General features: G+C 21.3%; 1 protein-coding gene across 1 annotated transcript in view; it reads right to left on the bottom strand.

The window, feature by feature from the left end:
* LOC122501054 (vacuolar protein sorting-associated protein 13C-like) overlaps positions 1-24747 on the bottom strand; it is a 50219-nt gene that overhangs the window by 22441 nt on the left and 3031 nt on the right. Inside the window, exons 3-30 of the mRNA XM_043610284.1 lie at positions 24203-24329; positions 23899-24061; positions 23294-23505; positions 22593-22767; positions 21878-22329; positions 21470-21691; positions 19038-19150; positions 18274-18482; positions 17736-17902; positions 17520-17637; positions 14083-14376; positions 13782-13914; positions 13406-13639; positions 11331-11470; positions 11114-11211; positions 10804-11003; positions 10378-10557; positions 8746-8935; positions 8359-8522; positions 7832-8212; positions 5843-6009; positions 5485-5746; positions 4245-4311; positions 3428-3759; positions 1418-1559; positions 999-1303; positions 731-902; positions 462-650 (exon numbers count right to left, since the gene is read on the bottom strand). Of these exons, the coding sequence (XP_043466219.1) occupies positions 462-650; positions 731-902; positions 999-1303; positions 1418-1559; positions 3428-3759; positions 4245-4311; positions 5485-5746; positions 5843-6009; positions 7832-8212; positions 8359-8522; positions 8746-8935; positions 10378-10557; positions 10804-11003; positions 11114-11211; positions 11331-11470; positions 13406-13639; positions 13782-13914; positions 14083-14376; positions 17520-17637; positions 17736-17902; positions 18274-18482; positions 19038-19150; positions 21470-21691; positions 21878-22329; positions 22593-22767; positions 23294-23505; positions 23899-24061; positions 24203-24329 (5608 nt within the window). The remainder of the gene's footprint in view (positions 1-461; positions 651-730; positions 903-998; positions 1304-1417; positions 1560-3427; positions 3760-4244; positions 4312-5484; positions 5747-5842; positions 6010-7831; positions 8213-8358; positions 8523-8745; positions 8936-10377; positions 10558-10803; positions 11004-11113; positions 11212-11330; positions 11471-13405; positions 13640-13781; positions 13915-14082; positions 14377-17519; positions 17638-17735; positions 17903-18273; positions 18483-19037; positions 19151-21469; positions 21692-21877; positions 22330-22592; positions 22768-23293; positions 23506-23898; positions 24062-24202; positions 24330-24747) is intronic.

Below are 24747 nucleotides of genomic sequence, written 5' to 3' on the forward strand. Positions count from 1 at the left end.
AAAAAAAAGTTTTTAAACTTTCGCCGAATTGTTTTTAAAATATAAATAAATAAAATAATTTATTATAAACTGTAAATTGAAATGATTGCATCTGAGATTAATTGACTTTAGAGTTTGAAATTTACTTTGTTCAAAAATTTAGATAATTTAAATTTCAATCAACTGAATTTATAGCTGAATTGAAAATAAGATGAATTGAAATTCTAAAGATTAATAATTTTAAATAATTAAATTCAAAGTCAATTTAGATTTTAATCGATGAAAGTTTTGAAAAATTAAGATTAAGATTTATTAAAATGTAAATTAATTAAAAGCTTTATAAACTAAATTTTCGATTGCAAATATTTGTAAAATCTATAAAATAGACCAAATTAGGTAAAAATTAACGAAATAGATGAAAAAATTTTCAAAAGATTTAAAAAGGTGACAGTTTGGGAAAAGTGATTTTTCAATTAATTTACTTGGCTCTGCGAGACATTCAGGTGTCAGTTCCAAGCCCTCGTCTTCGTATTTACTGGACTCGTCGGACTCACTTCCCTCCTCATCGCTTGTGTCCTTATTAAAAAGATGACTAAAGGTCTTTGCCAATTTTTCCGATTCACTATTATTGTCTGAATCCGAATCATCACATTCGAAATTATAATTTAGCTCTGAAAACAATACTTCATGTCAATTTTTTTTCTTTTCATTCTGAATTTAAAAATCTTAAATATTAAATCCTAAATTATACCAGTTATTTTTGATGGAGTTGCATGAGCTGGGGGAATAAAAACCATATCTTCATTATTCTCGTCTTCACTACTATCCATCTCTCGTTTCTTCTTCTTTGAAACTATTTTTCTCAAGGGCTGTTGAGAATAGTTTAGCCAAGAACTTAGTGAATAAGCTTCGTCTTGGTACATCTGAAAAAGAATTTATTTAGTTTATTCGTTAAAAATACAACAATTATATTAATGTAGATTTTGAAAATTAAAAATTGATTAATTATAAAAACGTACCTTAAATGTTAACGTCCATGGTATATATTGACAATTATTTTCTGGACACAGACCAATGAATGGTTCCCACAGCTTAGTATTAACATTAAAACAATAGACATAGATTTTCACACTAGATTGCATTTGGAAATTGGGACTATCCCAATCAGAGACACTTCCACTAATTTCCGAATCTCCTTTTAATAGCGAAATTCGTTCGACGGTCTCTTCCATTTCCAATTGCACGTGAATTGATACAGGTTTTAATTCGAAATATCTTACTTGTCTATCACATTCAGATATATTTAACGAGTGACTAGAGAAATCTGAAAAAAAGAAATTTGTATAAAACAAAATTATTAAATTAAACAAATTCAGAAATTAAATTAATCATTAAAAAAATAAATTAAAATTAAGATATTCGAGAATTTTTTCCAAACCTTTCTCAGTTTCTTTGAATGGAATATGGGACACGGGTTTCGGTGACCAGAGATCGTTGTGTGAATTAGAATCCCTATTGATTGTTTGTGAAGTTAATTCGCAGTCGCTTCTTTTAAAGAAGTTTAAAGTTTCACTAAAAATCTAAAAAAGAGAATTGCATTATTATTTTGTTTTTTCCTATTTTTTTTTTAAATCTACAGGCCTCGAATCAACTTTTTCCAGACTTTTTCATGATTTCTAGAAAAATTCTTAATTTTTTCCGTTATTCCAATAGTAACTTCAATTTTAAGATTTGTAAAATTCAATTATATTCAAATAAGTTATTGAAATTTTTTAACATTATTTTTTTAAAAATAGGTAAATTATAACTTCTCCAAAATTCTATCATTTTCAAAACTTCAATTAATTTCACGAAAATTTCAACTAATATTTTTTAACTGTTAATAAAAGTTAGGATTCAAAATTTTAATTTTCACAAATTTGATATCGAAACCTTTCAAAACGTAATTATTTCTATAAATATACCTATAGATACTATAATTCTTCAAAAATTCAATTATTTTCTCAAATTTTTAGAAATTTTTTAGAAATTTTTTTTTAAAATTCTTATTTTGGATAATTTTGAAAACTTCTTAAAGAATTCAATAATTCAAAAAAAATAGTTAAATAAAAACAATGTTCACTTAAAAATAAAAATCGTCCAAAATTCAATTATTTTTAATTCCATTTTTCGATGTAATGAATAAATTTCATAGACATTTTCTAAGGAAAAAATTAGAAAATATTTTATTTTCCATAATTTGTGTTTTTTTTTAACTTTTACAATTTTAAATCATAATTGAATTATTTCGAAGAATTTTAATAAAAATTTTTGAAAGTAATTGAGTATCTTTAACGAATTTAATTAAAATTGCACTAAAATTAATTGAATTCTTCTAAAGTGTTTTATAAAAATTTTTGAAAATAATTGAATTCTTTCGAGGAATTTTATAAAAATTTTTTAAAAGTATTATTGAATTCTATAAAACCACATTTTATTAAAATTTTATTGAAAATAATTGATTTCCTCTTAAAAGAATTTTATTATTTATGAATTTAGTTAAAATTGTATTGAAAATAAGTGAATTCTTTCGACAAATTTTATTAAAATTTGTAAAAAAAAAATCGAATTTTATTAAAATTGTAATGAAAATAATTAAATTCCTTCGAAGAATTATATTATTTATAAAAATAGTTGAATTCTTGAGAAGAATTTTATTATTTATGAAAATAATTGAATTGTTTCAAAAAATTTTATTAATATTTTTGGAAATAATAAAAAATAATAGGTAATAATTGATTAGTTTTGAAAACAAAATCAATTTTTCAAATTTAATTATTTTTGAAAACAAAATCAATTTTTCAAATTTAATTATTTTTAAAAACTTTTACTATATAACTCTGCCAATATTTAATTGTGTTTAGAATTTTTTGTTTAGAATTTAGAATTTTTAACGAAAATTGTTTTTTAAAATAATTATTTTTAATAATTTTTAGAAAGATAGAACAATAATTTTTCTTTTCAGGACAAAAGTTATTTTTATACGCTTAGAGACTGGAAAAAAATAAACCTCTTTTAAGAAAAATATTTGAGTGTAGTTATTTTTCACCCTGTGAAAATGAAAATAACTTACTTTTTTAATTTTTTAAACCAAAAAAGTGGAATTTTGTTGCAACGTGTGGAGGAAAAATCGAATTTTATCAAAATAAGAAGAAAAAAGACGTAAAGTCATATTATCCGAGGCCTGAATTTGTTTTAAGGACATGTCAATTTTTTCTATTTTAGAGAAAGTTGAACACTACGAAAAGACGTTTTTTTCTGTCATTTATATAAGAAAAAGAACTTTTGTTTATATCCTAAATGTTTATTTTTAAACCACTTCAATAATTATTATATTTTATTTTCTATGTTCAAATTAATTTCATAAAATTATATCATAATTTTGATTAATATTGAATTTTTGAATTACCTCCGTAAAAGTGCAAATTGTCCCAACAGAAAGATGTAAATTAATCGAACTGACAATTGCATTAATTTGAATTTCTTGAATTTTTTCCTTCCGACAGATTTCCACATCACATGGAAGTAAAACCCAGTGCGGTGATTGTCGAAGATATCGTTGCTGACTTTTGCTCTTGGCTCGTACATCCGACAATGTGCAGACAATTGACGAGGAGCCTTTGTGACGACTCGATTCAATCATCAATTCCGCTTGGAACAAAATTGCGTGAGCATTACTTGCACTCAGATCGCCAAACAAAAGCAGCTCCGGCTTTCGAATTCTGATTGAAATCGAAGAACCTTAAATTTAAAAAGAATTTTATTATTATTTATTTTTATATTCAATAGAAACTTATATTTTTTTATTTAATATTTACTAAAAAAATTATTTTTTATATATTTTAGAAATAAATTGACGGTGTAAACTTGCTAAATCACATTCTGGTGATTATTTCATCCCCAGTCTAAAAAGTTTATAAATAAGAAAAACTACGAAGCAAAAAAATAATTTGTTTATTAAGAATCTCTCTTTTTAATAAACAAATTATTTTTTATGTAAGTTGAAGTTTTATTACAACAAATAATAATTTTATTTTTTGCAAGTTTTATTTTAAGTTATTTCTAGGGACAGAAATTTTCCAAAATGCAGATTGGTTTATATTCTAAATCAGCGAAATTATAAATAAATGATAAAAGAAATAGAAATATAAATAAAAGTAGTAAATTTTTAAATAAAATATAATTTTCTAAATCATACTTCCAACTTCTTTTCCTTCAATAAATACCTGTTTGTTCTTCTGCGAATAAAGTGGGATCCAGCGGAGTGTGGGTTTCCTGTTTTATAGCAGTTGTCTGAAAAGTAATTGAAAATTGAAAATAAACTAATTATTTATACAATTAATTTGAAATAAAGCTTATCAATTTTATACAATTATAAATTTGTTTTTTTTTCTTTTATTTGAATTTGTGAAATTTAAAGAAAACTTGATTTTGAAATTATCAATTTTTCTTCAACGTATAAATTTCCCTTTATAAGAAATTTAATTCAAAAAATCATTTTTGTCGCACTTTTAAAATGATTGTTAATTTATTTATTTAAATTAAGAAAATTACTAATCATTATACTTTAAAAGCTAAATTTTGGATTTTGGATTTGACAACAATTTGGAAAAAGAAAAAAAAACAAAAATTTAATAATTTTGTCATATTTTTCCCTTTTTTCTACAAAAACTCGATAATTTTGTTTTTAAATTATTAAAAATAAAAAATTTGTTTTTAAAAAATTCTACGAAATTTCCAGTTGTTTAAAATTTTTTTAATTGTTTTCAAGAATTCAATTATATTCAAAAGTATTTTTTAGAAAAATAAATTTTTTCAGAATTTCTAAATTCACTTATTGAAAATTTTAATTATTTTCCTTACACTTTCCTCTAAATATAACAATTCAACTAATTACAAAAATTTGATGTTAACATTTTTCAAAAAACTAATTTCTTCAGAATGCTAATTAAATTTATTTAAAATTTAGATTTTCAAAAATTTTAATTTTAGATCAAGAATTATTATTTATTTCTACTTTTTTAATTTTAATAAAATTCTTCGAAACAATTTAATTATTTTCAAAAACTTTAATGAGATTCTTTACAGGAATTTAATTATTTTCAATACAATTTTAATCAAACTTTTCAAAAGAATTCAATTTTTATTCTCAAAAAGTTTTGATAAAATTCTGGAAAGAATTTTTTAAAGAAAAATCGAAAAAGTCACAATTTATCAAAATAAGTCGACCAAAGTGACATTTTTGGAAAAAAAATTTTAGAAACTACTATTTTGAATAAACTTGAAAATAATCAAAAAGTCATAATAAAAAATTTTATTGTCAAAAGCAAGCTCCTTTCTCACTGTAAAAAATTGATGAAATATTTATATTTTTTTATATAAAAGGAAAATCATGTAAAACAAAGTTTTTACTTTGTAAAAACAAACTTTTTCGAAAAAAATATTAATTTCCATTTTCGTACTTACAATTTCGTTATCATAGCCCTCGTAACCCTCGTTGATGAGACCCTCGTCAATTTGCTCCGCTGGTATCGAATCCAAGAAGTATTGAACTAAATTTAACAGAAATGGAATACACAAATTGACACGAGATTCTTCAACCAGCATATCGAAGCAAGTATCGCCCGTTGATGTTCTAGCGAAAGAAAAGTCCAATGCTGCAGGCATCGATATGTAAACTCCCGAGTCAGAATTAATTCCCATTCGTTTCGCCGGTGACTGAATAATTCTACAAAAAAAAGCAAAACGAAATATTAAAATTTTTCGAATTTCAAAAATCAATTTTAAACAAATTTTGCATTTTTTATAAAAATGATAATCATACTTTTTAACGATTGCTCCTCGTTTACGCATATCTTCCAATTCACAACTTCGAACCGAAACTTTTATCGTCATACTCTTATTATTAAAAAGCTCGAGTGACGAACTTATTTCTCCAAAAACAAGTTTACACAGTCCATGATTTAAGTCTCTTACAGGTGAACTTAGAACCTAAAAAGATTCAGTTTTTTTTAAAGAAAAGTAAAATTGGAAAGTTACAGGGTTGCCACAAAAATTGGATTAATTTATTTTTCCCTGATTTCTAGGCAGAACTTTGATTTTTTCCCCGACTCTAAAGAATATTTTAATTTACTCTCAAAATTCGGAACATCAACAGTTTTTTTCAAAATATTTAATCATTATCACTTTTCCTTAGGAATTATGATTTTTAAAAGTTTCAAATTTCAAATCTTTTGAAATTCAATAATTTTTAAGAACTACTGTAACTTACAAAAAAATGTTTTCAAGATTTGAATTCAATTGTTTTCTAAAATTTTTAACTAAAATTCCTCTCTAATTAAATTATTATTTTTGATAATTTTTGAGAAAAGTTCTTGAAAATTTAATTATTTATTTAAAAAAAAAGTTCACCTAAAATATTTCTGAAATCCACTTGTTTACAATTCAATTTTATGAAATTTCAATTATTCAAAAATGTTTCCATTAAGTATACATTCTTCAACATTTTTAATTAAAAGCTTTTAAAATTCAACTTTTCCAAAACTTGTTTTATGTAGAACTAAAAAAATTCATTTTTAGAAAATTCATATCACGTTTGTTCTAATTAGTTGAAATTTTTACTAATTCAAATTTACAGAATAAGTTTTGTCATAATATTATTGCAAAAAAATTTAGAAATCAATTTATTTTAACTATTTTGCGTGTTAATATGTGACATTTTTTTATTTTAAAAGATAAAATTTTTGATAACTTTTTATATTAATTTTAGTAATTTTTCAAACTTTTTATAATTTTGTATCTGAAATAATTTAATTTTTACATAGAATTTAATTATAATTTTAGAAAATAATTTAATTGTTTTTAAGTTTTTATGGAAATTTTGATGAAAATAATAACATTTGTGGAATTCAATTAAAATTCTATTGAAAATAATTAAATTCTTAGATATAAAGAATTTTTTAGAAATTTTTAAAAATAATTTGAATCTTTTTGAGTAATTTTATTAAAATTATATTAAAAATAATTGAATTCTTGCAAATTTTTTCGATCAATTTAGTAACAATTGTATTTTAAATAATTTAATTGTTTTGAAGAATTTTATTAAAGTTGAATGTTTTTAAATTTTGAATCTAAAATTATTAAAAAATTGCAGTTGATGCTTGAAAATGAATAATTAAATTTTATTTATAAAAAGTGAAAGCGTAACTCTTATGAAATTCAATTATTTTTTTAACGTTTAAAGAAAAATATTGTTGCTAGACAACAAAATTCAGAATTTTCCTATAAATTTCAGAAATTGAATATTTCTCCAGTACTTTTGAAAAAATTTCCTGACCTGTGGCAACCCTGAATTAGTTATTCGATTTTAACTAATTAGTTAATTAATTATTAATAATTAATTAGATAATAAATTATTTATTAATAAATAGTTAATTAATTATTGATTCATTCGTGAAAAATGTTCAGTTAAAAGCTCTGTGTGTAAAACTAATTAAAATAATTAAATAATATAATAATGATTATTCAGTCGTCAAATAATTAAAAATTAAAGTTAACTTTAATTTTTTAATATTCTTTTTGAATTTTGTCCAATTTTTAATTAAATAAATAATAAACCCGACAAAATTGAAAAAGAAACATTAAAAAATTCCGCAAAATAATTAGAAAAAGTGTAATTAAAAAAAAGCAGAATTAATAAGAGCAGATAACTGAAAGAAATAATAATAATGAAAATAAAAGAAAACTAACGTGCTTCGTGTTTTAATGAAAAGTGTTTTTGTTTTTCTTTAATTGGCTCTCGAGCGAAAAGTACCTCCTCTGTGTCTGAGAATAAATTAAGTTGCAATCCATCTAAATTCACTTTTAGACTTATTTCGCAAACTGGATTTTCATTTTGTGAAAAAAATACTTCCAATTTCTTGACAATTGCATCTTCTGTTTTTGTCGATTTATTTCCCGACGAATCAACATCGTAGCCTAAAAATTTGCGTGCCAAAAATGTCTTCGACAAATTCTCCTCCCATAATGAGAAAATTGATGTTAAATCTTTTTGTCCTAAATTCGTGGTTATCGCATCAATTGAACCTTGAATGTGACATAGACACTGATCGTCCATTTTACGACCAATAATATTGCGATCAATTATTTTTCTTTTTATGTCGAAACGAATTTGAATTGGTTCAACTATTGGTTCCTGTTAATGTAAATTTAATAAATTATTTAAATTATTCTTTAGAAAAAACACTTATTTTCGTTTTTCTATTTTGTATTTTACATTTTTGTATTTTTCATTATTTCTATTTTCTATTTTGTTGCAAAATAAAATTGTGTGAATCTTACTTGAATTTCCAAATTTCCACCAAGTGTCATTATTGCTCTGGACAAAATCATTGCATTCAATTTTATCAAAATATTATCCAGCACACAAAGATTTGATTCGTTATTGACTTTGCTGTGCTTTGTCAATTCACTTATTTTTAGAAAATTTTCTATCGTCAAATTACCTGGAAAGAGAAATTTTTTCAGTAATTTAATCTTTAATAATTATTTATTTTGAATTTCTTTCGTAATTTAAATTTAAATAATATTTTAAAAATATTTTCTTGTTTTATTTTTAATCTGAACTTTAGTTTTCTTTATTTACAAACTTAATTCAATTTAAATTTTTTCATTAAAATTAAAATTAATATCTTGAAATTAAAATGATTTCGGATTTCAAATACTCACCAATATCGAAAACCAAAAGATTTGGATAATCTTTTTTTTGTGGAAGAAGAAATGTAGGTCCTTGAAGATCAATTGAGACTTGAAGTTTAATTTCGCTTTTCATAAATTCCGTGATACTCCAAAAGAATAAATTTTTCAAGTGCCCGGAAACTCGGGAATGGAGAAAATTTACAAATGGATGGAGAAAATTCTGTGGGAAAAATTGAGAGGTTTTTTTTTCAATTTAATTACTTATTATAATAAATAAAATAAAAATTAATAGAATTTTTTTAATATTAGACAGGATTCGTACTTGATAATTTGTTTTTAAAAAGTAGCAAAAAGTATCTTTAAGACTAAAAATTAAAAAAGTTGTAGAAAAAGTAGCTATCGAAAAATAAAATTTGATAGCAAGAAAAACTCGTTTTAGACAATTAGCAAAAATCACAAAAATTTTATTCTGTGTTTTATTTTCCTGACTTTTTTCTAATTTTTGCAAAATTCAATTATTTTCCAAACTTTTATTTTAAATTCTTCAAAAATGCGATTATATTAAAAGAATAATTTTAAAAGTGTAGAAATTAAAATTCTTTAAAATACAAAATTTATTTTAATTAAGTTTGACAAATTTTTCAAGCAATTGGAAATTTAATTCAATCTTTTTAAATTATTCAAGTTTTTCGAAACACTAATTTTTTCCAAAGTTTCTAAATTAAATTACATTCAAAACTTAAAAAACTTTTGTTAAATAAATATTCAAATACTTATTTCTTTTTAGACCGGAATTAAAATATTTTAAGTGATTTCAATGCAAAATCCTTTTGTAATTTAAATATTTCTAAAAATAACAATTCTAATTCTTCCAAAATTAAATCATTTTTTGTTAACATTTTTAAAAAGAATTATTCAATAATAAATTAATAAAGTCCTTAACGTCTTTGTCTAAATGTCTTCGTTTATCTTATTATAAATTAATAATTTTTCAAAATTTAAATATTATAACAGTTTTTCAACACTAAAAATAATTTTCAAAAATTTCGATTTAAAAATTTTTTGAAATAATGAAATTTAATTATTTTTAAAAATAACAAAACTTTTGAATTCAATTATTTAATAGAAAAATAAAAAATTTATTGAATAATTGAATATTTCTAAAAAATAAATTCTTCTAAAGATTTTTGTCAAAAATTCATTTAAAATTGTTTAAAAATAATTGAAATCATGCGATGAATTTTATACTTTATAAAAATAATTGTAATTTTTGCAACGAATTTCATTAAAAATTTTTTAAATAATTTAATTTTTGAAAAAAATAGTAGATATTGAAAATAATAATTGAATTTCGAAAAATTGTTAAAAATTGAATCGTTTTAAGGAAATTTATTACAATTTTTTTTTAATTGTTTCTTAAGGATTTTATGAAATTTTTTGAGAATAATATTTTGATTTCAACTATTAGCGAATTTAAAGTAGTGCAAATTTTTAAAGAAAGAGAAAAAAGTAGCTTTTAGTTACACAAATAAAAAAAAAGTATCCAAAAAGTAGCAAATCGAAAAAAAAAATTGTAAATAGTAAGTTTTTGTAGATTAGACGAAAAATAAAAAATTTTACACTCAAAGTTGAAAAAATAAATATTGAGTAAATTTTACATACCTGACAATCGCAGAGAATTTTAGAAATAAAGACACAATTTATCCTGCCGATGGAAAGTTTGAAACTTCCATCAGACATAATTTTTTCATTTTTTGCATCGAGTTCAGAATATTTGTATAATTTTGGAGTGTGCCTCACGTATTTTAAATCAAATACTTTGTCATCCTCATTGGTTAGAATCTGCAAGTTTTTTTTTTTTTAACGAAAATAATTATCAGAAATGTGAAAAAAATTAATAGTTAACAAAAGAAATCGACATATTTTTTTCTTTTTTAGAAAAGTATCAATCAATTAGTTTATATTTTTTATAGAAGAAATGAAAAATGTTTTAACTATTTTTATAAATAAAATAAAATAAGTAAAATAAAATTTTTTTTAGTTTTTTAAGGGACATTATTTCTAAAATTTTTTCCAATTTTCAATTACCTTCGAAAAAAGAGTAACACTGCTCAAATCCTCAATTGTTAAACTCGTGAGATGTGCTCTTAACATCATTCTTTCATTGGCATTGTAAATACAGTCATTCTCCAAGCCCATAATTTTAAAAATCAAAAAATCTGAATCTTTGCTGCAGAGTTTTAGAACAAAAGTATTGAGTCTGATGGAATAACTCAATTTGATTGCACCTAAAATCAAAAATTAAAAATTAACCATACAATCACAAATATATTGAAACAATTTCGAAAAATTGAATTAAAATATTAATTGGTAAATGAAAAGTGAAAAATTTGCTTACCAGGTGGAATTGGAGGATCGCATTCCGTTTTTATAAAAAGAACAGCGTTGCGCTTAACCATGTCCACAATATTTTGAATATTTTGACTATAACAAATTCTAAAAGAAGAAATAGAAAAATCGTATTTTTCATTATTTAAATTTTATTAAACAATATTTTGAATATTGACTCTAGTTTCCAAATAGTTAATAAAAAAATTGTAATAATTTGCACCTACTTGTATAAATTGGAATAATAATTATTCAATTTCATAAAAGCTTGTCGGTGAAAAACGACATTTAAATTCATAATATTAACAGTTAAAGATCGTTCCACATTGCGAAAATGCGCTTTGAAGTCTGGACAATTGGCTTTAACCTGTGACAAAAAATTACAGAGCAATTAAAAACCTAACTTATTTTTCAATAAAATTAATTAATCAAAATTATTTTCTCCGAAACGTCGTATTCAATTTTTTATTACGTAAATTACAAAAAATCTATTTTTAAAACATCAATTTTAATTTCTACATAATTTCAGATTCAACATTAATTAAATAATTGAATCAATAAATAAAAAGTTAATAAAATATTTTCTTCTCTAATTTTATTTTCTTTTCTATTTTATTTTCCATTCTCTATTTTTTATTTTGGATATACTTTAAGGTGCAAAAAAAGTCGTTTATTTTATTCAGAAATGTCACGAAATTTTCTTTTATTTTCCTGAGTTTTCCCTGATTTTTAGAAAAGTTTTTAACTTTTCCCTAATTCTAACAATTATAATTCAAAGTTTTTGTGAAATTCAATTTCTGTCAAATAATTATTTCATATTTTTTAAACATTTTTCTTCAAAAAACACAATTACTTTTAGAAATTGTAAAAAAAATTTAAAACATAAAATTTAATTCAATAATAAAAATTTAATTATTCCTAAAAATTACTATTGTAACGTCTCCAAAATTCAATTATTTTTTTAAAAAAATGTTATCTGAAATTCTTTTCTAAGTTTGAAATTAGTTGTTTTTGTTTAATTTTTTGTTTTGTAAACTTTTTAAATCATTTTTCTCTTAAATGTTTGGAATGATAAAATTATTGCATTAAAAATAATTGAATTCTTATCAAGTATTTTATTAAAATTTGTGAAAATAATAATTGTCTTCTTACGAAGAATTTTATTAAAATTTTTAAAAAAATTGAATTATTCCGAGAAATTTTATTAAAATTGTAATGAAACTAATTGAATTCCTGTAAAGAATTTTATTAAAATTTTTGAAAATAATTGAATTCTCTCGATAAATTTTATACAAATTGTATTGAAAATAATTGAATTCATGGAAAGAATTTTATTATTGAATTGTGTCGATGCATTTTTTTTTTCAAATTTCTGTAAGTAATTGAATTCTTTCAAGGAATTTAATTAAAAAAATATTGAAAATAATTAAAATCTAATAAACAAATTTTATTAAACTTTTTGTAAATAATAAAATTCTTTCAAAAAATTTCATTAAAAATAAATTAAATTTAAAAGAAATTGAAATAAAATTGAATTCTTTTAAAGAATTTTATTACAATTTTTGAAAATAATTGAAATCTTTCCAAGAATTTCATTAAAATTTTTTAAAATAATTGAATTGTTTAGAAGAATTTTTTTGAATTTTTTAAATAATTATTTTAATTGCAAATTTTTAAAGTATAATTAAATTTTACGAAGACTTTCTTTCAAGTTTTTTTTTAAAAAGTAAAAGTCATTACAAATTTTATTATTTTATAAAATTTTTTTATAAATAATTGAATTCTTTCGAGAAATTTTATATAAATTATACTGTAAATAATTGAATTCTTGTGAAGAATTTCATTAACAATTTTGAAAATAATTGAATTGTTTCAAAGAATTTTTTTTAAATTTCTGTAAATAATTAAATTCTTCCAAGAAATTTAATAAAAAATATACTGAAAGTAAATAATTAAAATCGAATATCTAAAAAAATTTTATTAAAATTTTTGTAAATAATAAAATTTTTACGAGAAATTTCATTTAAAATTTAATTAAATTAAAATTGACTTCTTCTAAAGAATTTTATTAAAATTTTTGAAAATAATTGAATTGCTTCAAAGAAATCTATTATAACTTATGGAAAATAATTAATAATGATTAATTAGTTTATAAGTCAATTTTATAAATTTTTGAATCTGACTTTGTTTAAAAATAGAAGTTTAATTTCAAACTAAAAAATTTTGTAATTTGCATAATAATAATAAAAAATTGTAATTGAGAACTAGAAAATTATTATAATGTATAAAATAAATTTCGTACCTTACGATACGAAACAGAACAAACTTCATACTGTCCATCAGTGGAGACTAGTTCTAAATATGATCCCGTTACACCAGCTTCGGTTTTATCAGCTAAAAGAATGGTACCAATTCCCGATTGAAGGGCAAATCCATATTCCATAATGGCAGACTCAAAATACAAAGTGCAGAATTTCAAAATCAAATAGGGTTTTTGTCTTCCAGTTGTGGTCATGTAACCAAAATGAAAAGAGAGCTGAAAATCATCAAAAGAAAAGTTTCAAAGAAAAGTTCGTAATTTGGATCAAATTTTCTCAAAAAAAATCAATGTTGACAATGCGTCTGCAGACCCAACTGTAAATAGAAAAACAAAGTAAATTAGAAAATTAATAACAAACCTCGCCAATAACGAATCTTAGCAGTAAATTAATTCGATTTTGAGGTGAAACAATGTCATCAAAACCTGATACATTCGTCATTCGGAATAATTGTTCCAAGTCTTCTTCGCTTATTTCAGATGATACAACGCTCCTAGAAAATGGAATTAATTTTAATTAAATCAATTAAATTCTTATTACAAAGTTCTACGAAAATTTTAATGAAATTAATTTTTTTATCATTAAATTGTGAAATTAAAATTTATTGAAATTAATTTTTAAAATCGGATTGAATTAAAATTGAAATGTGCTTGAAATTTACTTTTCCTTCTCCAATTTGGCGAAATTTTGTAAATCTTTCATGATGCAGTGGGACATGTTGTGGGCGACAACAGTCGAAGATAAAGCAACGACTGAACGTACTCTAATTAATTTATCTGTCGTTGATGTGAAATCGGGTTTCGGTTCCTTGACACTTTTCAGATAATCAGTTTTTATGGCGTCAATATCCTCCTGACTGGGTATCGCAAGGAGATTTAGAAAATCTACAAGCGACACCAGTCTATTTTCGGATAAATTAAATTTCAATTGCGACACTGAGACATTTACTTTCATCCTGTAAACAAATTTAATTGACATATTTTCAAATATTCATTTCTAAAAAAAATTCATTAACAGCCTGTGACTGTTAGAAATTTACTGTTCATTTTTCGATTATTTTTCTCTTAAAATAATAAATAAATAAAGTTAGTTTCGTTTGAAAAATTCTAAAAAAAATGAATTTTGTCACAAATTATAATTATAAAGTATTTTATAAAAATTAATTTTAAAAAATGTTAAAACTTTTGCTCATCTTAATTTATTCAATGGATACATTTTTAACTATATCAAAAAAATGATACAAATCTTCAATAAAATTATTTTTATAATAATTTTTTGAGAGGAATTCAATGGTCAGACAATTTTTTACCCCTTTTATTTATTACTAAAAAATGTTACGTGCGCTAGCGAGCGGAACCTGACATTCAATTTATTATTATTATTATTATGCAAATTAAAATTTTTTTTTCAAATATGAATTTTTGAATAATTTCAGATTCAAATTTTAAATAACTTAATTATTAACTAATTTAATAATTAATTATTCTTGTTTATTAATTTCAAAAATTTTAATAAAATCCTTCGAAACAATTCAATTATTTTTTTGAAATGGTACAATTCTTCGAAAAAATTCAATTATATTTATAAATGTAGTAAAATTCCTTGCAAAAATTCAGTTATATTCCAAACATTTTCACGAAAGAATTAAATTTTTTTTTCTTAATTTGTTATAAAATTTTTTAAGAGAATAATTGAATGTTTCTTAAAATTAAATTCTCATAAAAAATTTTAAAAACAAATTTGTAAACAATTAAATTTTTTCGACGAATTATAATGAAATTTTTAAAAATAACTGCATTTTCCGAAAAATTTATTTGAAACTGTTTTAAAAATAATTGAATTATTGCAAAGAAATTTATAAAAAATTTGTAAATAATTGAATTCCTGTGATATTTTTATTATTTATGAAAATAATTAAATGTTTGCGTAGACTTTTATTGAAATTTGTTTTAAATAATTAAATTCGTTTGGAAAATTTTATTAAAATAAATTGAGAATCATTGAATTGTGGAAAAATTTTTGAAAATAATTGAAAGTTTGACAACAATTACATTCAAATTTTTGATGATAATTGAATTTCGGAGAAGAATTTTATTATTTATAAAGATAATTGAAATTTTCAGGAGAATTTTTTTAAAAAATTGCATTTCTGCGAAGAATTTTATTACTTTTGAAAATAATTGAATTTCTATGACGAGTTTTATTATTTGTAAAAATAATTGAGTTCCTAAAAAGAATTTTATAATTTATGAAAAAATAATTGAATGTTTGAGTAAAATTTTATTAATTTTTTTTTTGAAATAATTGAATTCTTTCGGAAAACTTTATTAAAATTGTAAATATTGAAAATCATTAAATTCGGAAAAAGTTTTGTAAAGTATTGAAGAAAAAGAATTTTATTAAAATTTTTGTAAATAATTGAATTTCGGAGAAAAATTTTATTACTTTTGAAAATAATTGAAATTTTGACGAGAATTTTAAAAAAAGTTTTGAACGTAATTGAATTTCTTTGAAATTTGTATTGTTTATTATTAAATGTTTGTGTACAATTTCATCAAACTTTGTTTAAACCTTACAATTTGTTTGGAAAATTTTATTAAAATACATTGAAAATCATTAAATTCAAGAAAATTTATGAAAATAATTGAAATTTTGCCAAGAATTTCATTAAAATTTTTGGAAATAATTGAATTTCCGAGAAAAATTTTATTATTTATAAAGATAACTGAAATTCTGACGAGAATTTTTTTAAAACGTTTTAACATAATTGAATTTCTGCGAAGAAATTTTATAATTTTGAAAATAATTGAATTTCTGTGATTAATTTTATTATTTATAAAAATAATTGAGTTCCTAAACATAATTTTATTATTTATGAAAATAATTAAATTTTTTGCGTAGAATTTTATCAATATTTTTTTTAAATAATTAAATTCTTTTGGAAAATTGTATTAAAATAGATTGAAAATCCAAAATTTCCAAAGATTTTAATTTAAAAATCTTTTAAAATTTAATTACTTCATAAAATTCCCGTTATAATGCTTCTTTTATTCAATTATTATCTAAAATTTGAAGTGAAATTCAATTTTAAATCAATTCTTATTACAAAGTTTTACGAAAATTGAATTATTTAAATAAAAAAATAAATAATTTATTGAATAAGTGAATATTTTTTATAAAAATGAATTCTTATGAAGAACTTTATCGAAATTTTGTTTAAATAATTGAATTCTTTCGAAGAATTTTAATAAAAATTTTTAAGAATTTTGTAGAAATTTGAAGAATTTGAAGAATTCATTAAAAATTTTATTAAAAATAATTGAATTCCTGAGAAAAATTTTATTATTTATAGAAATAATTGAATTTTTCTGAAGAACTTTAAATTTTTTTTTAATAATTTGAATTGTTGCGAAGAATTTTATAAAAATCTTTTTAAATGATAAATTTTTTTCGAAAAATTTTATTATTTATGAAAATATTTGAATATTTGCAGAGAATTTTATAAAAATTGCTTTTAAATAATTCAATTCTTTTGTGAATTTCTTTATTACCTAGATATTGAAAATAATTGAATTTCAAAATATTTTTAATTAAAGTAGTAGATATTGAAAATAGTTGAATTTCAAAAAGTTTTTGAAAATAATTGAATAGTTTGAAAGAATTTTATTAAAATTTTTTGAATTGTTTCTAAGAATTTCATTGTAACTTTTGAGAATAATTTTTTTATTCCTACTATTGGCGAATTTAAAGTAGTGCAAATTCTCAAACATAGAAAAAAGTAGCTTTTAGTGTCACGAATCTAAAAAAATATTCAAATAGTATCAAATCGTAAAAAAAGTAGTAAATAGTAAATTTTAGTAGATGAGTTTCGTACTCATCTACTAAAATTTATTTCTCTCAAAAAATTACTATACAAAATAATAATTTTATGTAAGATTTAAATAATTTTCTTGATATAGTTAAAAATGTAGACGAACCCTCCGTTTAAGAGAAGTAATGGTCGAAAAATTAACATTGAAGATCTAAAAGTCACATGCTGTTAAATCTCTCAATTTCAAAAAAATATCTTTTTAAAAAATAATATGTGAATAATATTACTTAGGCAAAACTCGATATTCGGGTTTAATACTGGAAGAAATGGTGACACTCGCTTGTAATTTCGGTATCAAATGATTTTCCGATTCTTTTCGTCTTCTTATGTCTCGCCAGTCGTCGCCTGTTTTCGATTATTTTTCATTTTAATGCAATTTACGGAAAAAAATTACAAATTGCATTCGTTTTTTTGGAATAATGGGGAGTGGAAAATTTTCTCACCAGTATGACAAAGAAGGACTTGACCATCTGAAAACACCATATGAAGTCTATCAAAAAGTAATTCCTCCAATTCCATGAGTGTCGCATCTTCTAATTGCGTGTCAGCTGCTTGTAATTCAGTTTTCAGCGTCATTCTCCCAGAGTCGAGAAGAAGTACATATCCCTCTCTGTAATTAAAGTTTTTTATTAAATTATTACACAGTTTTCTATATCCCGTCTTTTAAATTAGATTAGAAGCGTTAAATTAAATTAAATTGATTATTAACTTCTCGAGAACGATAAATTAACATTCAATGAAAATTAAAAAAAAAATATTAAATTAAATTTAAATTAAATGTTAAATTAAAAAAAATTCATTTAATTAAAATTATTTTTTAATTTATTTGATTTGAATTCACTTTGAATTAATTTAATTTCAATTAACTTATTCAAATTCGTTTTAATTGAATTAAATTTCAATTTAGATGTTAATAAAAAAAAAGTATAGAATGAAAATAAAAATGAAATGCATAATTAGCAGACAAAATTTGTTACGTACTTTTGCAAGGATCCGTATTGTGGAAAAACAATGTAAGGACCTTTTATGTCGACTTTTAAATTAATCCTCAATTGACGACTTAATATTCGATGGACTAACTTTTCAATTTTATTTTTCGCCCTTGAACACATTTTGTACGTGGATGATGTTGCTTGTTTCATTTGAGCGTCATTTATTTTAAAAAAATTTATTATTTCCGACACCGAGTACTGAAAAATAATTTTTTTAAATTGTTAAAATTTAGTAATAATTGTTTCCATTAAATAATAATTAATAATAGAAAAACTAAAAATTAAGAAACTAATCCCTCCATTATTTTCAAAAATTTCAGTAAAATTATTAAAAAATTCAATTATTTTTGATTGAATTCTAGAAAATTTCTATTAATTAAAAACTTTTCAATTACTTGTTTATAAAAATTCAATAACCTTTAAAAAATAGAATTAAAATATTTAAAAAAACTAATTTTTTGGAATTTTAAATAAAATATTTCGAAACCTCTATATTATTAAAAATAATTTAAAATTTTACTAAATTAATGAAAATTTTAACTGAAACTATTTTGGAATTAAATTATTCTAGATGCAATTTGGATCCTTCAATAATGCTTTTTACACTAAAAAAAATATATGAATTTAACCCTGTTAAATAATTTTTATTGACATTAATTTTATTATTTTATTATTAAATGATAAGCATAAAATATTTGTCAGTAACAATATAAAATGACTAAATAGTAAATAAGAATTAAATTTGCATCTTACGTGGTGATAAGTTACTTCGATGGGTTCCAACGATATGGATATATCGTAATTGAAATCTGAATTTAATGGCTTCTTTTCGAAATCTATGGAGAGAAAATTCGGCGCTGCGCTTCCTGAAAAAAATTAAATTAATTAGGTACATAAAATTAATTATTTTCAAAAGTAATAAAATTCTTCGCAAAAATTCAATTACGTTCAAATTTTTTTTTAAATTCTCGTTAAAATTTTAATTATTTTCAAAAGTAATAACATTTTTCTCCGAAATTAAATTATTTACAAAAATTCAAAATAAAATTCTTATTTTTCAATAAATTTCTTTACAAAACTTTTTCCCAAATTCAATGATTTTCAATATCTACAATTTTCATAAAGTTTTCCAAAAGAATTCAATTATTTCAAAAAAATTTTAATAAAATTTTACTCAAACATTCAATTATTTACATAAATAATAAAATTCTGTTTAGAAATTCAATTATTTTTACAAATAATAAAACTCATCATAGAAATTCAATTATTTTCAAAAGTAATAAAATTCTTCGCAGAAATGCAATTTTTTAAAAAAATTCTCCTGAAAATTTCAATTATCTTTATAAATAATAAAATTCTTCTCCCAAATTTAAATATTTTTAAAAATTTTAATGAAATTGCTGACAAACTTTCAATTATTTTCAAAATTTTTTTTTATAATTCAATGATTCTCAATTTATTTTAATAAAAATTTCCAAAAGAATTCAATTATTTAAAATAAATTTTAATAAAAGTCTACGCAAACATTTAATTATTTTCATAAACAATAAAAACATCACAGGAATTCAATTATTTACCAATTTTTTGTAAATTTCTTTGCAATAATTAAATTATTTTTTATTCTTAATACAATTTTAATCTAATAATTCCTTGAGAAATTGAATTATTATTTTTAAAATTTTCATTAAAATTCGTCGAAAGAATTCAATTATTTGAAAATTTGTTGATAAAATTCTTTATGAGAATGCAATTTTAAGAAACATTCAATTATTTATTAAATTATTTATTTTTGTATTCAAATAATTGAATTCTCGTTGAATTTTCTATTAAAAATTGATTTAAAAATGAATTTCAATTAAAACTTTAAATAATAATTGAATATTAAAAGCAATTTTGAGAAATAATTGAATTTTGAAAAAGTTAAAAAAAAAATAATTTGAATTTTTTATACTTTTAACTAACAATTCTGTAGAATTTTTTTTTTAAATTTTTAAATCCAATTCTTTTGAAATTATTTGATGTTTTTATTTTCTAAAATATATTTAATTGGAGAATTTCCGAAAATTGAAAATTTTAATTTTTCTTACTTTTAACTAACTATTCTGTAGAAGAATTAATTTTTAAAAAAAAATTTATTTCAATTTTACTTGAAATTTTTATTTTCTAATATATATATTTAATTTTAGAATTTCCGATTAATTGAAATTATGTAAAATTGAATTGTAATCAAATAAATTTAAAAATTCTCAAAGAACTTTTTCAAAAATTATTAAAGCAATGGATTTATAGAAGAATTTTTAGTTAAAAACACTAAAAAAATTTAATCTTGGAGAAATTACAAAATTATTGCAGAAATTCAATTATTTTCAAAAGTATGTGATAAAATTCTTCGCAGAAATTTAATAAAATTCTTTTTAGAAATTCAATTATTTTCATAAATAATAAAATTCATCGCAGAATTTCAATTATTTTTAATACAATTTTAATTGAGTTCTTCAAAAAATGTAATCATTCTTAAAAATGTTATTAATATTCGTCAAAAGAATTTAATTATTTAAAATTTTTTTTGATAACATTTTTTATGAGAATTCAATTTTAAAAGAAACATTCAATTATTTAATAAATTTTTTTTTATATTATAATAATTGATTTCTAGTATAATTTTCTAATAAAATAATTGAAATTTCGTAAAATTGAATATTGTAAAGTGTAAACAAATTAATTTGAAAATTCTCAAAGAACTTTTTGCAAAATTATTAATAATAATTTATTTAAAGAAGAATTTTACTTTTAAAAAATTCTAGAAAATAATAATTGAATTGAAGTGATGAAAATAATTTTGAAAAAGTTACAGTAACAATATTCTTGTAAAATAAAATAATGATTTTATCACTCGGTCATTCTTAATTATTATATTCTTCTATGTTGTTGAATTTCAGAAAGGTATTAATTTGAATGTTTTGAAGAATTTTAATTTCTACGGAAAAAGTAATAATGATTAAATATTTATTTAAAAATAAAGTTGTTGATGAAGTTATTGATGTTTTCGAATAATTTTCCAAATAAATGTAATAGAACATTTTTTTGTGTATCTAATCATTTTTAGAGTGAATCAGAATATTCTTTAGAGTAAGGGAAAAGTTAAAATTTTTTCTAGTAATCAGGGAAGAACAAAATATTCATACCTGTTAAAACATTGTCAGCTGTAACTAAAGGAACCAATTCATTCTCGCAAGAAACTCCTTCGATAACAATACTTTCAGCTCGGGTAGAAATTTTATATGTTGATAATTCAGGATGTTTTTCAACACTTGCCAGAAATTGAGTCATTGATAAAACTAGTATTTCTTTGTCGTTGCTTAAAAGACTCAGTGAATAATTTGCTAAAGTAAAATTGTACTTGTGATCTGAAAAATAGAGAAAAAATTAAAATTAGAAAATAATTTATAGATTACAATATTCAATCAGAAGAGAATTTATAGATTACAATATACAATTAGAAAATAATTTAAAATTATAAATTTAAATTATTAATCATTTACAATTTACAAAATTTACAATTAATAATTTACAAAATCTTGAATTATTGTTACCTAAAGGTTTAGTTAGTTTATCGCCTTTTCCCTTTCCATCTAAATCGTTGCAATTGAATCCAAGATACTTTCCATTCTTTTGATCATTGTCTTGCGTTTTTGTTTCGTTTCTAACAACTAATCTAACTGTCGATTCTTCAGCTTCTATGGAAATGAGATCGGGGTTTTTGTTTTTCAATTCAATTTTTGCATGTTCTCGCGCTATGACGATATTCAAAATTGATAATGTGTCTTCGTATTTTTGCAAATCCATTTTTAATTCCGTGTCATTTGGCTTTAAAAGATGTTGCATGTAAACTTCCTTATAACGTTTGTAATTCGCTCTATGGGCTTGAATTCTCCTCCAAGTGTACGGTCGTACATTTTGCTCCAGAACAATACAATGCGTATATTTCCACCAGGCTTTCGCGTTTCCCTTTATCGTGCAATTCGAATGATACTTTTTGTGATGCCTGAAAATGTAAAAATTCTAAATTATTATCACATTTTTTTAATATTGATGACTTTCTTCATCTTCAAGTATTTTCGGGAGCAAAAATCTTTTTAATTCTGAAAAATCAATTTCTCCTTTTAATTAAAACAGATATTTTTAATATTGATAAAAAATATTAACCGATGACTCTTAATTTGCAAAGGGATGAAATTTATTATTTGCTTGAAGTAAAAATTGATTAATTGTAAATTAAAAAAAAAAAAAAAATTCAAATATACTCGCCTACTTATTGTTGCTCGATGCAGTGAATCGTAAAGTCTTAGGAACGTGACGTATTGATCTTTGGAAATTTGCATTGCAACGTCTTGCAAAACAATGTCAACTAACATTCGAGAATCCCTCGTTTCCGTTGCTTTACTGATGATTATCTTTATCTTTGTTGTTAATGGTTTTACCACTTGAATAAAATAACAGTTTATTAAATTTATTCAAATTACCTGCAACAATCTGACAAAATTTAATGCCAGAAATCGAAAAAATTTCCAAAAGAGTTACTCTTGTTTTTTAATTGCTCTTTACAGTAAGAAAATGTTTATTAATTAAAATAATTATTTACAATGACTAATGAATTTTAAGCAATAATTTTCTATTATTTTCTCCAATTCTAGTTATTATTTATTGATCTTATTATTATTCTTTTTATAAATATTTATATTTGTTTTTAAATTAATTAATTAATTTTATTAAATTAAAATAAATACAAAAAATACATATAAATATAAAAATGTTAATACATTTTTATATTTTTTTAAATATTTTTTTAATAGGTAATATTTACAATAATCTCATTTAAATCTTTGCAAATGCTAGCAATAAGTTTTTACAGAAAATTCTGGATAAAATATTCTAAAATTATTATTAAAATTTAATTAGTTAATATTAATTTTGATTCTTCTTTCAATGAATAATTTAGACCAACTTACAAAATTGAAATTCCTGATCGTTTAAACCAAACTTTTGAAGTGATCGTCGCATTGTATCTTTCCAATCGACAATTGATTCAAAGTCCCAAAATGCGGGGTTACTTCTTAATGCGGATTCAGACTGAGGATCCATGTAGATGCAAAATGATTCGACTCTTATTAATTGATAAATTGTTGTTGAATTCGTTGGAGTGACGCCAGGTTTCCATTTACTAAAAATTAATTTTATTAGACGAATAATAAAAATAATAATAATTGTTTATTACAAAAACTTCAATTATTATTATTACTTATTAAAAATTAACTGTTTGTATTTAGAAATTATTTTCCAAATTTTTAGTTACAATTCTTCAAAAAATACAATGATATTTAAAAATAATTTTTTAAAGTGTGAAAATAAAATTCTTTGAAATATAAAATTTAGATATTTTAATGAAAGAGAAAATTTTATAATTTTTCAATTTCGAGGAGTTTTTATGCGAAATGAATGATAATAATTTAACAATTAAAACAATTATTTTCGGGAATTCAAATATTTAAAAAAATTTTTGTAATTTGCATAATAATAATTATTATATAATTAAAGTAAAGAATTGGAAAATTACTTATTTGTTGTGGCCATTGTAAGACTTTGCATACAAATTCCGCAAGCACTTTGCACTTTATTGGCGAATCTCTCCTCATATCTCACGTGCACATTATTCACAGTGATTTGAAAATTTTTTACAAGTGACGATAAAAAATTATCAAATATCCCAGAAGGAAAACCTAAACAAAGAGAATTCAGAAATTTTTATTTTTAACTTTTTAAACTAAAGAGAATTCGAAGATTTCTTTTTTTTTAATAAAAAAATTTGTAGTAAATCGCAAATTGTGTAATGTAATTAAAATTAAAATTTGAAAACCTACCTGGACCTAAAAATGCTTCCCTCTCGAGATCTTCCAATATCTTTTTCTTTGTCGCTCTTATCAATCGCTTGTGTACTTCGGAATCGTAGTTTCCGAAGACTTCGGAAACTGCCACTATATATACATCCTAAAACATTAAATTAGTGAATTAATTCATTAATAATTATCTAAATAAATTAATTAACATAATAACTAACAAAATTATTTATTTAGCAACCTCATCCTGTCACCTCTCAAAGAATATTATTTACTTTAAATAAAAATATAAATTTAAAAAAAATATATAGAATTTTATTGAAACTTTACAAAATAATAAAATATTAGCGAAGAATTTAATTAGAATTCCTTAAGAGAATTAAAATTCTTGCGAAGAATTTTATTAATTATGAAAATACCTAATTCAATTCTAGTAAATAATTTTATCAACATTTTTCAAAGTACCTAATTGAAATTTCTGCTTAGAATTTTATTAAAATTATTTTATTTAAAACAATAAATTATAAATTCCAGACAAAAATTTTATAAATTATGAAAATACCTACCTA

This window comes from Leptopilina heterotoma, unplaced genomic scaffold, assembly GCF_015476425.1.
Source record: "Leptopilina heterotoma isolate Lh14 unplaced genomic scaffold, ASM1547642v1 Lhet_198, whole genome shotgun sequence".
Classification (NCBI taxonomy): domain Eukaryota; kingdom Metazoa; phylum Arthropoda; class Insecta; order Hymenoptera; family Figitidae; genus Leptopilina; species Leptopilina heterotoma.